General features: G+C 45.0%; 1 protein-coding gene across 4 annotated transcripts in view; it reads left to right on the forward strand.

The window, feature by feature from the left end:
- Itpr (Inositol 1,4,5,-trisphosphate receptor) overlaps positions 1-13,737 on the forward strand; it is a 24,984-nt gene extending 11,247 nt beyond the window's left edge. For 3 of the 4 annotated variants that reach the window (XM_070996996.1, XM_070996998.1, XM_070996997.1), the window contains 18 exons: positions 564-897; positions 1,014-1,084; positions 1,142-1,257; positions 1,757-2,549; positions 2,786-4,005; positions 4,328-4,497; positions 4,556-4,711; positions 4,765-4,918; positions 4,979-5,120; positions 5,352-6,001; positions 6,770-7,261; positions 8,044-10,809; positions 10,874-11,066; positions 11,128-11,262; positions 11,396-11,568; positions 11,629-11,793; positions 11,854-12,279; positions 12,332-13,737. In XM_070996996.1, coding sequence (XP_070853097.1) covers positions 797-897; positions 1,014-1,084; positions 1,142-1,257; positions 1,757-2,549; positions 2,786-4,005; positions 4,328-4,497; positions 4,556-4,711; positions 4,765-4,918; positions 4,979-5,120; positions 5,352-6,001; positions 6,770-7,261; positions 8,044-10,809; positions 10,874-11,066; positions 11,128-11,262; positions 11,396-11,568; positions 11,629-11,793; positions 11,854-12,279; positions 12,332-12,898 — 8,490 coding nt within the window. In that variant the 5' untranslated portion in view covers positions 564-796 and the 3' untranslated portion in view covers positions 12,899-13,737. The remainder of the gene's footprint in view (positions 1-563; positions 898-1,013; positions 1,085-1,141; positions 1,258-1,756; positions 2,550-2,785; positions 4,006-4,327; positions 4,498-4,555; positions 4,712-4,764; positions 4,919-4,978; positions 5,121-5,351; positions 6,002-6,769; positions 7,262-8,043; positions 10,810-10,873; positions 11,067-11,127; positions 11,263-11,395; positions 11,569-11,628; positions 11,794-11,853; positions 12,280-12,331) is intronic. The other variant, XM_070996999.1, reaches the window with a different exon arrangement.
- Positions 13,738-14,527: the final 790 nt, after the last annotated feature.

Here is a 14,527-nt window from a genome sequence, read left to right on the forward strand (position 1 = left end):
AAATGTTTCTTGAGAGATTCACGATCCTTGACTGATACACATATTCGCTAGAATCTATTTGAAAAATGATCTCTTGCAATTTATCAGGATTACATAGAAATTGTAAAGCAAGAAGGCCTTTTATTGATGTTTAACAGCCTTATTTCCTTGAATATCCTTCTCGGAGAAACTATTAGAAGATTATATTTTCCAATTCCAAAATTGGATTATTCATATATTTTGGAAAATTCGTCTACCAGCAAGTCAAACGAGAATATCTTATAAAATATCGTACTTGTTTTTTCAAAAGGAATATTTAACATCATCACTGGCTAATGAAATATCTATTGCATATCCAGCGAATCATTGATCTTCGATTTAAATTTAATAACTTTTTAAAAATTTGTTAAGATGTTTGGAGACCCCATTATAAACATTTCACGTACGGTTCGATTCGAACCCATTTTGTTTGCAAACTCAAACCTGGGATCTTGAAACATTAGGAATCATCCTAAAGAGCATTCTCGATGTGCCCCTCGAGATGTAAGCAAACTCACGCTCTTTCCCCTTGCTAATCCCCGCAGGACACAACGAGGACGACAAATCATTGCAATTAACTCGCGTAACCGACTGCGCTTCAGAACAATAGCTCCCAGCTGAGGAACAGAAACAGCAACAGGAGCAGCCACGTGGGGAGCATCGGGCGGAGGCCCTTTGTTGCGCCACTCGGCGGCAGCCACTCCACACACTCGGCACCCCCGATCCCTGCCCCGATCCAATCCTCACCTCGAGCCCCGACCCACAGAAGGCTACGGACATGGGCGACAATATAATTGGCTCTGCGAGCTTCCTGCACTTGGGGGACATTGTGTCCCTGTATGCGGAGGGCAGCGTTTGCGGTTTCTTGAGCACACTCGGGTAAGTACCATTGTCCAGGCTGAACGAGATGTTAACGAGCGAAGCATCCGGCTCTGGAGGATCCCTGGTGCCACCTGTTGTGGAATATTCCACTAAATATGCGGTTTGTTTCCCAGATTGGTGGACGATCGAACAGTGGTGTGTCCCGAGGCCGGGGACCTGAGCTGCCCGCCCAAAAAGTTCAGGGGTAAGTGAATATAACCTTTAATAGTTGAAAGATACTAAAACATCCATATGTCTTTAGACTGCCTCATCAAAATATGTCCCATGAACCGATATTCCGCGCAGAAGCAATTTTGGAAAGCAGCTAAACAATCGGCCAGCTCTAATACCGATCCCAATCTGCTCAAGCGTTTGCACGTAAGTCAAAGAATATTTATAAGAAAATATATATACAACTCAACACATATTTTAGAGTTAAATAAAACATAAAACTAACTTTAGGAAGATGCGTGTCTGTATCTCACTAGCTTGTTTGCTTTTATTAACTCGAATCTATCAGGCCTGTTATTATTGTTTACATTCGACAAATTTTATCGAATTCGCTTTGAGTTTGGATATGTTTTATATGCAACTTGGGAAGCCTTTAGTCAATATTGTAATATTAACTGAACCGTTATAGAAATAAGATAATTAATTTAATAACTAAGATATCTAGTTTATAACCGGCTTAATATAAACTTTTGCGCAAATCAAATTAGGAACTGGCCTGCATAATTATCTAAACCACTGCTAAATTCGTTTTTAAATAATTTTTCAAATTTCAAATGCCCTTTTAGTTTAATAACTTACTATTTAAACCAAGTAATGTATCTGTTGATTAGTAACTACGCTTTATTTATATACATTTATTTATCAGCACGCTGCGGAGATCGAGAAGAAACAGAATGAGACGGAGAACAAAAAACTGCTGGGGACCTCAATCCAATATGGACGGGCTGTGGTGCAGCTCCTGCATCTGAAGTCCAACAAGTATCTGACGGTCAACAAGCGGCTGCCGTCGCTGCTGGAGAAGAATGCGATGCGGGTCTACTTGGACGCCAATGGCAATGAGGGCTCCTGGTTCTACATAAAGCCCTTCTACAAGCTGCGCTCCATCGGAGACTACGTGGTCGTGGGCGACAAGGTGATCCTCAGTCCGGTTAACGCCGACCAGCAGAATCTCCATGTCGCGGCCAACTACGAGCTGCCAGACAACCCCGGCTGCAAGGAGGTCAACGTGCTCAACTCGTCCACCTCGTGGAAGATCTCGCTGTTCATGGAGCACAAGGAGAACCAGGAGCACATCCTCAAGGGCGGCGATGTGGTGCGCCTGTTCCACGCCGAGCAGGAGAAGTTCCTTACCATGGACGAGTACAAGAAGCAGTACCATGTCTTCCTCCGCACCACCGGACGCACCAGTGCCACGGCGGCCACCAGCAGCAAGGCTCTCTGGGAGATCGAGGTGGTCCAGCACGACTCTTGCCGTGGCGGAGCCGGCGACTGGAACTCCCTCTACCGGTTCAAACACCTGGCCACTGGCCACTACCTGGCAGCCGAGGCGGAAGTCGATGTGTCCACCGGCGGCATTTCCGCCGCATCCGCATCCGGACACGAGCTTCATTTGGGCGATTCGGGACTGAGCTGCTCCACCATGAACTCCACCATCAATGGTAAGTGGTATCAAAACATAGCTTATCTGTAAGAATAGTGATAGAATAGATTTCAAGTACCTAAATAGCCTTTTAAATAACATTTTCCCTACATATACATATGGGTATCCATTTGCTTGCTTACTTATCCCCCTTTATTTCACCATAAGCGATTCCTTGATATAAAAACTATAGATATTACCACTTTTGTATATTATAAGGAGATTTAATTTGAATTTTCTTGTCCTACCTTTCAGACAAGCCCAAGGGCAAGCAGTACCGCCTCGTGTCCGTTCCGTACTCTGCGGACATTGCCTCGGTGTTTGTCCTGGACGCTACCACCATGGCTCGACCGGACAGCCTGGTGCCGCAGTCGAGCTACGTGCGCCTGCAGCACATCTGCTCCAACACCTGGGTCCACGCCACCTCGATCCCCATCGATGCGGACGACGACAAGCCGGTGATGTCCATGGTCTGCTGCTCGCCCATCAAGGAGGACAAGGAGGCCTTTGCGCTGATCCCCGTCTCGCCGGTGGAGGTGCGCGACCTGGACTTCGCCAACGATGCGTGCAAGGTGCTGGCCACGGTGACCAGCAAGCTGGACAACGGCAGCATCTCCATCAACGAGCGGCGGGCGCTGATCTCGCTGCTGCAGGACATAGTCTACTTCATAGCCGGGATGGAGAATGAGCAGAACAAAACAAAGGCACTGGAATTCACCATAAAGAATCCCATCAGGGATCGGCAGAAACTGCTCCGCGAGCAGTACATCCTCAAGCAGCTGTTTAAGATTCTGCAGGGACCTTTTCAGGAGCACACGGCCGGCGACGGTCCATTTCTCCGGTTGGACGAGCTCGGTGACCCGAAGAACGCACCGTACAAGAACATCTTCCGGCTGTGCTATCGCATCCTGAGGCTCTCGCAGCAGGATTATCGGAAGAACCAGGAGTACATCGCCAAGCACTTTGGCCTGATGCAGAAGCAGATTGGGTACGATATCCTGGCAGAGGACACCATCACGGCTCTGCTGCACAACAACCGCAAGCTGCTGGAGAAGCACATCACCGCCGCCGAGATCGAGACCTTCGTGGGTCTGGTGCGGAAGAACATGCACAACTGGGACTCGCGGTTCCTCGACTACCTCTCCGACCTGTGCGTGTCCAACCGCAAGGCGATCGCCGTCACCCAGGAACTAATCTGCAAGAGCGTGCTGAGCGACAAGAACAAGGACATACTGATCGAGACGCAGGTGAAGGCTCTGCGCAGCGGCTCCACCTCGGCGCGCTGCTTCAAGGGCACTTCCGAGGACGTGTGTCTGGCCACTCTGGCCGAGGTGACCGGCGACGATGAGGATCGCTCGGATATGCAGTCCACGTCCACCACCACCACCTGGGACAGCGCGAGCCTGAACGACGATGACCTCAGTCTCGCGACGGTGGACAAGTACGAGATCCACCTGAAGTGGACAGGACAGCCGGTGGGTACTGAACTTTATCAAGTTCTTATATTCTTTTCGTTATGATTCAATAAACAAATTACCAAATCGCATCGGTAGTGTGCATCAAGCAATAACTACACTTTACGTTAAATTTTTCATTCAATCAAAGTTTAAAATCATTAAATGAACTATAAAATGATCTATAAAAAACTGCTAGTTAAGACTCAGTTTAATTATTATTCGCTTTGTTTACCCTTGTAAGGCTATTGTATTTATAATTTTAATTACATTTCATTTTTCAAGGCATCACCACCAGTATTACCACGATTTCCTGTTATGAGTATACCTTTTTGCTTTGCAGACTTCCCGGTCCATGGCTGATTTGGCCAACAGCGATGGTGGCGAACTAGAGGCAGCCATACTGAACTACTATCGTCACCAGTTGAATCTGTTCTCCAACATGTGCCTCAACCGACAGTACTTGGCCCTGAACGAGCTTTCGCCTCGCCTGGATATTGATTTGATTCTGAAGTAAGTCCTTTTAACAATAAAGGAAGAGTCTCGCAGTTAATACCAATTTTCTTCGCAGATGCATGTCCGATGAGACGATGCCCTACGAGCTGAGAGCTTCGTTCTGTCGGCTCATGTTGCACCTCCACGTGGATCGCGACCCCCAGGAGCCAGTAACTCCCGTGAAGTATGCGCGCCTCTGGAGCGAGATACCCTCTAAAATGTCAATAATGGAGTAAGTATAGTAGGGTTATGCTTAATCAGAGGTACCAGCAATCCTTCTTGCAGCTATGACGGCAAGAACCAGCAACCTGACCAGAACAAGCAGGCCTGTCGTGCCAAGTTCAACACAACCATCGCTTTTGTGGAGAACTATCTGTGCAATGTAGCCACCAAGGTGTGGCTCTTCACAGATCAGGAACAAAACAAACTCACCTTTGAGGTAAGTTTGAGTACAGACTTGCTGTATTAAAGATGATCTATAAGTAAAATCTCATTTCAGGTTGTTAAACTGGCTAGGGACTTAATATATTTCGGATTCTACAGCTTCAGTGATCTTTTGAGACTCACCAAGACCCTACTTTCCATCCTAGATTGTGTATCCGATACTTCATCGGGAGCCTTTGCCAGTACGGACATTGATTGTAAGTAATGTAGAAATATGAAGCTTTTAAACCATTGTAACATTTTGGGCTATTCTCTTAACAAGCTGTCGAAGAGGAGACAAGCACAGAGGGTAAGACGGTTAAAAGTCTTCAATTAAAACGCCCTTTCTGTTTTCACATTTTTTTGCCACTTATTAAACATTTTTGGTTACTTTGCCTAACATAGTATTTTCACCCCCATTATTAATTAATTAAAACTTCCAATTTCAGCCGAAGGCGGAGTTCTGCGCTCCATCGGCGATATCAACACGGTGATGACATCGTTGGCCCTGGGATCGGTGGGTCAGGCCATAGCTGCTCCTAACATATCCCTGCAGCAGCGAAAGTCGGTGTCCCAGTTGATGAAGGAGTATCCACTGGTGATGGACACCAAGCTGAAGATAATTGAGATACTCCAGTTCATTTTGGACGTTCGCCTAGACTATCGCATAAGTTGCCTGCTCTCCATATTTAAGCGGGAGTTCGACGAGTCCGAAGTGGCTGCTTCGGCCGCCAGCAATGAGGCGGGTCAGCAGCAATCCCAGCAGCAGCAGCCGACAACGCCTGGTAGTTCCAATGAGACCGATCCCCTAGAGAACCCCGAGTCCGTAGCAGCAGCCGCAGCAGCAGCTGCCGCCGCCACCGCTGCCCGCCAGAAGAACATCGATCTGGAGTCCATCGGGGTGCAGGCGGAGGGCATCTTCGACTGCGAGCGCAGCGATGCAGCAAACCTGGACCTGGATGGACAGGGCGGACGCACTTTCCTGCGTGTCCTGCTCCACTTGATCATGCACGACTATGCGCCCCTGGTATCGGGTGCCCTGCACCTCCTCTTCCGGCACTTCAGCCAGCGCCAGGAGGTCCTCCAGGCCTTTCGACAGGTAGGTGGCGAGGGAAAGTTAACCGGATCGTGAATTCGTCATTTGGTTAGCATTATAATAGTTGTGGTTAAACTTCATGATTTAAATACATTAAAAATACTAACATACTTATAAGGTAACTAGATAGCTTTAAGGTATTTTTTAACTTAAGTTATTTTTGAATTTGCTTGATTTCGTGTTATTATTCATTGAACATTTTGTAAGTAACAACACTAAACTCACTAATGCATTAACACTAAGACATAGTCATTAAAAGTAATATCATCAAAACTATTAGGTCACTTCTAAACTAGCTTAAAAGAAAAAAAGATTAATGATAAAAAAAAAATTACTTAAGCACTGAAGTAAAACTCAGTAATTTTTACCAACTCGTAGTATTTTCAAAGGAAATATCTCTAAATAAGTATTTTTTTAAGCATCATGAAGACTACGGCGGGCCGTGGATATCAAATAGAATAATGCACAAATAATTCACCGAATGATCTAATGCTCATATTCTCTCTTGTGTTTGCATGCGCTAACTTTCTATCTCTTTCTCTAAATCGAGACTCAACCTTACTAATCCGATACCATATATACTAATATAATCGTATATTCACGCAATTGAACTCATGAACTAGTTTAAAAAAACACAACTAACAAAGTGGACTTACACCGCATACCGTACCGACCGATCTTTTGATTTTGTATGTACCCATGATTTTGAAAACTCAGGCTAAGCCATAAGTTCTAGACTAATCAGGATCTGCACTCCATATCCGTTTTCAGGTGCAACTTCTGGTGTCGGACAGCGATGTGGAGTCGTATAAGCAGATCAAATCCGATCTGGACATCCTCCGACAAAGCGTGGAGAAGTCGGAGCTGTGGGTGTACAAGGCCAAGGCCACGGATGAACTGGGAGCCACCGACGCCGGAGGGGACGCGGTCAACCTGGAGTACAATGCCGCCTTGTCCCAGGAGCAGCGGAACGAGTACCGCAAGGTCAAGGAGATTCTCATGCGGATGAACAAGTTCTGCGTTACTGCCTCCGGTCCGGGTTCGGTGGTAAAGCCGCGGAAGCACGAACAGCGCTTGCTCCGCAATGTTGGCGTCCACACCGTCGTCCTGGACCTCCTCCAGAATCCCTACGACGAGAAGGACGACGAGTTGATGAAGGAGCTAATGTGCCTGGCGCACGAGTTCCTGCAGAACTTCTGTCTCGGCAATCAGCAGAACCAAGTCCTGCTGCATAACCACCTTGACCTGTTCCTGAACCCGGGAGTAAGTTATTTAATTCTCTTTATCGAACTATACACCTCAAACATTATGTATATAACGTATTAAAAATGTACAATTTGTGGCCGTGACTTTAAGGCTTAAACAAATTGTAACCCTACATATAACTGAACTATATTTTAAAATACCCGGGATCTGCAAATTGTATACAAATTAAATCTAACAAAATTTAAATATTTATTTATAAATATATATATATATATATATATATATATATATATATATTATGTATACATATATTTTTTATATATATATTTTTTGAGATTTTATTATTAAAATTTGGCGGCCATCCTATATATTTCCCTCGCGTATATTCGTCACTACGTGTTCTACAGTCCACAGTGATTAAATTAAGGTTTATTTGTCGGGTTCTCAGAAGAAAAACGTACTTTTTATTTTATCCATAATAACGTTTTAAACGACGATGACTTCATTTAATTCTAAAAAGTCATTACATTCGCTTCAGACTGGAAATCGATCTGCATCAAAATTAAAAGCAGTGCATTGGAGAAAGGTTAAATTTTTTTTAATAGCTATATTCATTTTTATTTTAAAGTAGAATTATGCGCTTTCGCTAAATGTATGTCTATTGTAAACAAGATAGTCATTAGATTCTGTTCAATTGGTCCATTATGATCAATCCCGTAACTGGTGTTATACCTATTTATTATGCTAAATAATTGAAACATTTTTTAAATTCCAGCTGAATTGTATAATTAATATAAACGTTAATTGTTACAATTATTAACCTTTTATTGGTCTTTCAGATACTAGAGGCGAAGACCGTGTGTGCAATCTTCAAGGACAACCTGGCCTTGTGCAACGAGGTGACGGACAAGGTGGTGCAGCACTTTGTGCATTGCATCGAGATCCACGGCCGTCACGTGGCCTACTTGCAGTTCCTGCAGACAATAGTGCGGGCGGAGAACCAGTTCATCCGCCGGTGCCAGGACATGGTGATGCAGGAGCTCATCAACTCCGGCGAGGATGTCCTGGTCTTCTACAACGACAAGGGCTCCTTCAACCACTTCGTGCAGATGATGCAGCAGCAGATGCTGCGCATGGAGAAGCTGAGCGACGACAGCCCCCTGAAGTACCATGTGGAACTGGTGAAGCTCCTCGCCTGCTGCACCATGGGCAAGAACGTCTACACGGAGATCAAGTGCAATAACCTGCTCTCGCTGGACGACATAGTGACCATTATCTGCCACCCGCTCTGCATGCCGGAGGTGAAGGAGGCCTATGTGGACTTCCTCAACCACTGCTACATCGACACTGAGGTGGAAATGAAGGAGATCTATGCCTCCGGGCACATGTGGAACCTGTTTGAGAAGAGCTTTTTGGTGGACATCAATCAGCTCATCACAAACCCTGCTGCCGCCAGCAACAAAACCCTCCAGGCCTACGTTCTGAACGGAGTAACAAATCTCCTGGGCAGCTTCTTCGCCAGTCCTTTCTCAGATCAGAGTGCCATCGTGCAGTCCCGCCAGTTGATCTTCGTGCAGCTGCTCCAGGCTGCCCATAGGCTCACCCAGTGCCGGTGGCTATCGCTAGGGGATCGATTCAACGTTGAGAACTGCATCCGCACGTTGACCGAGTCTGCCAAGATGCGTAGCATCTCATTGCCCCCCGAGCTGGAGCAGCAGGTGGCCACCATGTCCAGCAAGACGGCCATGCTGACGCGGCAGACCACTAAGTGGCTGCTGGCTTCCAAGCAGCCCAAGTACGAGGCCCAGCAGTCGGCCAGTCTGATGCGCTGGGATCGCTCAATCATCGAGGGCCTGCAGGACATAGTGTCCCTCTTGGAGGATCAGCTGAAGCCGGTGGTAGAAGCGGAACTCTCGCTTCTGGTGGATATTCTGTACCGCTCGGAGTTGCTCTTTCCAGCTGGAACAGAAGCCAGAAAGCGCTGCGAAAGCGGTGGCTTCATTCGGAAGCTGATAAAGCACACCGAGAAGCTGCTAGAGGAGAAAGAGGAGCGCATGTGCGTCAAGGTTCTGCGCACGCTGCGTGAAATGATGGCTATCGATGTGAACTACGGCGAGAAGGGCGATGCACTGCGCCAAACGCTTTTGCTGCGCTACTTCCAAAGCAAGAGTACGCCCAGGTTGCCGGAGGAGGAGATTCCCCTGCTAGCCGCTCCCTTGGTAGATTCTTCCAAACAGCACCACCTAGTAACCCATGGACCAGGGGCTAAGTACTTACAGAGAGCTGGCAAAACGCTACATGAGATGCAGAACCACTTGGACAGAGAGGGAGCCTCCGATCTGGTGGTCGAACTGGTTATTAAGTCCGTACACTCGCCCAATATTTTCGTCGAGGCTGTAGAATTGGGAATTGCACTGCTAGAGGGTGGTAACCCCATTATACAGAAGGGCATGTTTCAAAAGTTTCTCAGCGACGACCTCAACCAGGCCTTCTTTAAAGTCTTCTTCGAGAAAATGAAAGATGCCCAGCAGGAGATCAAGTCCACCGTGACGGTGAATACCACCGATATCGCGGCCAAAGCGCACGAGCACAAACAGGACGCCAATCTGGAGCTGGATAAGATCTCTCGCAAGCATGGCCTTAAGAGCAACGGAGTGGTTATCACGGAAGAACTAAAGCGGGAACTGCACAATGCCGGGCTGGCGACTGCCCGGGCTTACGGCAACGCCCGAAACATCCACTCCGGCGAGGAAAGCTCAGCGATCAGTGTAAACAGTCCGCTGGAGGACATATTGGCCGAGAAGCTCGAGAAGCACAAGGACAGCCGGGAGCAGCGCAACCAGTTGTCCAACAAGGTGTTGGTGATGCAGCCCATTCTACGCTTCCTCCAGCTACTCTGCGAGAACCACAATCCGGACATGCAGAACCTGTTGAGAAACCAGAACAACAAGACGAACAACAACCTGGTATCGGAGACGCTGATGTTCTTGGACTGCATCTGTGGCTCGACAACGGGAGGCTTGGGACTACTGGGCCTGTACATAAACGAGCACAATGTGGCCCTGATCAATCAGACCTTGGAGGCCCTCACAGAGTACTGCCAAGGACCATGTCACGAAAACCAGAACTGCATAGCCACCCACGAGTCAAACGGATTGGACATCATCACGGCTCTCATACTGAACAACATCAACCCGCTGGGTGAGAACCGCATGGATTTGGTTCTGGAGCTGAAGAACAATGCTTCTAAGCTGCTCCTGGCCATAATGGAGAGCCGTGGTGACAGCGAGAATGCGGAACGCATTCTGTACAACATGAATCCCAAGCAACTGGTGGAGGTGGCCTGCAAGGCCTACCACCAGGAGGAGCTAATCGACGAGCAGGACGATGGGGATGAGCCGGACGCCGGGTCGGACGATGATGACGCCACCGTGAGTCCGCGAGAAGTGGGCCACAACATATACATCTTGTGCCACCAGCTGGCGCAGCACAACAAGGAGTTGGCCGGCCTGCTCAAGGCCTCCGAGGACCCGCAGTCCGCCAGCTTTGACGCCAAAACAAGTCAGGCTTTGATGTATTACGCGACGCACACTGCCCAGATTGAGGTGAAATAATGCGGGCTAATATCCTCTAATGTTTTGACTAACCCTAAATAACATGTATTTGTAGATTGTTCGAAATGATCGAACTCTGGAGCAAATTGTCTTTCCCATCCCCGAGATCTGTGAATACCTGACCACAGACACCAAAATCAAAATCCTCAACACCGCCGAACGGGACGACCAGGGATCCAAAGTGGCTGACTTCTTTGACAAAGCAGAGGAAATGTTTAACGAGATGAAGTGGCAAAAGAAGCTAAGAAGTACAAAATTGTTTTATTAGAATTAAAATTTCGATTTAATACATAATCTGGAAATCCATAGGTCAACCGTTACTATTTTGGATAAGCAGTTACATGTCCCTGTGGAGCAATATTCTTTTTAATTGTGTAGTTGTTATCAATATGATTGTAGCCTTCTTCTATCCCTTTGATAACACTGTTCCAGGTAAGACGATAGGTAAGGCTGATATAAAATGGGTTAAAACATTCTTGATTATTAATACAAATTTTTGTTTTATATCATTTTTATAAATCAAGAAATACTTAATAGATTTAATATTATTATTATTTTTATTTTCGGATATTTTCAGAGCTGAGTTCTCATATTTCCTTGCTATTCTGGATTATAACAATATTTTCACTGGTGATTGTAATAACGCTGCCCCGCGAGTCTGGGATTAGAACTTTTATAGGGTCCGTAATTCTGCGCTTTATATTTTTACTGGGCCCAGAGTCAACTCTTTGCTTGCTGGGAGTAGTCACGGTATGTAAAACTGACAACATATGCAGACAAATCTCTTTTAAATGACTTCTACCCAAACAGGTCACTCTTAAAAGCGTTCACATAGTGAGCATAATGGGCAACAAGGGCACCCTGGAGAAGCAACTTATCAAAATCATAACTGACTTTCAGTTACTGTACCACTGCATTTATATAGCATTTTGTTTTTGCGGCCTGATCTTCCATCCCTTCTTCTACTCATTGCTGGTAAGTTAAAAATAAAATCCATCTAAAGGGAATATATTCCGAAGATACATGGTTTTGCAGCTCTTTGATGTGGTATATCGTGAGGAGACCCTGGTCAATGTAATTCGATCCGTGACACGCAATGGACGCTCCATTGTCTTGACCGCTGTGCTGGCTCTGATCCTGGTCTACTTGTTCTCCATCATTGGCTACATGTTTTTCAAGGATGACTTTCTGGTCAGCGTGGACTTCGAGGAGCAGGACAATGCGTCGCCTCCGGCCGTTCCCTTGACTATATCAGTGCCAGTATCAAAAGATGCGTGTGCTGCGCCAGACGAACTGGGCAACTGTCCGGCCGCGAAAGATGTGGCACCACCGAATGCTGGTGGCGGGGAGGTGAAGGAGCGGTCCTGCGACTCGCTTGTCATGTGCATCGTGACCACGCTTAACCAAGGCTTACGAAATGGCGGCGGCATTGGCGATATACTCAGGGCGCCTTCAAGCAAGGTACCATTTATCCATCAATCTCAAACTGTACCACTAATATTTATTTTTTCAGGAGGGTTTGTTCGTGGCTCGTGTAATTTACGACCTACTTTTCTTCTTCATTGTCATTATTATTGTCCTGAACCTCATTTTTGGTGTCATCATCGATACATTCGCTGATCTGAGATCGGAAAAGCAGCAGAAAGAGGCCATCCTGAAAACAACCTGCTTCATCTGCTCACTCAATCGATCTGCATTCGACAACAAGACGGTCAGCTTCGAGGAGCACATCAAGAGTGAGCACAACATGTGGCACTACCTGTACTTCATCGTCCTTGTGAAAGTCAAGGATCCCACTGAGTTCACTGGCCCCGAAAGCTATGTGTATGCGATGGTGAAGGCCGGCATCCTAGAGTGGTTCCCCCGCCTGCGCGCCATGTCGCTGGCCGCTGTGGATGCGGATGGGGAGCAGATTGAGCTGCGTAGCATGCAGGCACAGCTTCTAGACACGCAGCTGCTCATAAAGAACCTCTCCACCCAACTACACGAACTTAAGGATCACATGACAGAGCAGCGGAAACAGAAGCAGCGGTTGGGATTGCTCAACACAACGGCACACAGCCTCCTGCCGTTCCAGTGAGGCTGCTAGGAATAGAATAGGATACTAAATAGTTGTGGCACTTCATTTTGGTTAACATTCCCTGTGCACCAGCATAAATGTGAACCCCTAAGTATTGGCACCACTCGCCATAAAACCCTTTCGTAACTCATTCTCAATGTATTCACTGCGTGGGTGAACAAGATCGTACGTAAACAAAATCATAAATCTCCAAGAACGGTTGAAAATCCCGAGTAAATACCAAAAATCTTTCTGTATTAGATTCGAATTCCAAAACAACACATACCACATTTGCTCAAATAATACCCCGCGGGATTAAATTCTACAATTTTAACCAATTGAGTACATTAATAAGTAGTAAACTCACTCAGAGAACTTAGGGCTGTTAACATGTTAGTTAGTGGGCGTGTTAAGCATTTTTCACAACCTAAAAGTTTTCACCCTACCTCTCCTCGATGACTTTGTAATACCTGAAGCTAGAATATAGACCTATGTAGTTAACATAAAAATGTTCGCAGAGCGACCTCAATATAATTTTCTAAAATGTTTTACGCTGTCTTATTTTAAATATATTATTTTATTGTTAATACTGTATGAATATATTTTCATAAGTTTTACTGCAAGCAGATCTCTGCTTGAAAAAGAAAACTTATTATTGTGATTATCCTTTTTATAAATTGATTCCGTTTTTAATTCCGAATGGTTTACTTAGTGCTCGAAACGAGTTGTGTTGGTTAAATTCATTCTAAGCTAACAGTTAGACTATACATCCTAAGCGAAACTACACTATGTTTAAGTGGAACTTTATATCTTTACATGTAAAAGGAAATATATCTTTTAAATAAATACTATCAAATTCACATGTTGTATATTTATTTTTATCCCTTGGCGTGAAAGTGATAACCATTTTAATAAAAGCACAATATCTGGATTATTTTCAGCCAACATTTTTTTATTACATATTAAACTACAATTGCGCAAGCTACTTTAAAAGTATAGTAAGTTTGACATTTTATTTTTTAATTTCTGCAATTAACTCTACTTAAAAAGTAGCTCGCGCACATTCATTCATAATTTATTGTTACATTTTTCTTTAATATTAAGAAAACATTTTACATAAAATTGTTCAATGCATTTTCATGAGATTTCCCGTTCTCGGTTTTTCCTTTGTTTAATTTGTATAACTACATATTTATGTAAATGTTTGTATATTTGTATGTAAAGATTCATTCCATTGATGGTGTTTGCATTTCGAGATTAAAATAATAATAAGTTTACAAAATCAGTGGAACGGCTTAAACATAACACTGGAAGCTGCTGAAGCGATATAAGAAGTTGAATTGTTAGTGAGCAGTGCGCGGATTAAAGAACATAATACTTCGGTTTGTGGCAGTTCAACATATTTTTTAAATAATTCTGTATGAGAAATACTTGGAGGGCATATTGCTCTGGGGATGGAGTCGAATTGGAATTGAGCTTAGTAGCTGGTTTGGAAAGAGTTAGATACAAAGGCATCAACAGTTTATGTACGATTATGTGATCTAAATATGTATACATATATAAATGTAAAAATGTTTTATACTTTGTCCTATTTTATTTTTGTAAAAGTTCTGTACGCTGCCATTGTTTAGTGCTGTTATCCATGATTTC

Source organism: Drosophila suzukii, chromosome 3 (assembly GCF_043229965.1).
Source record: "Drosophila suzukii chromosome 3, CBGP_Dsuzu_IsoJpt1.0, whole genome shotgun sequence".
Taxonomy (NCBI): Eukaryota; Metazoa; Arthropoda; class Insecta; order Diptera; family Drosophilidae; genus Drosophila; species Drosophila suzukii.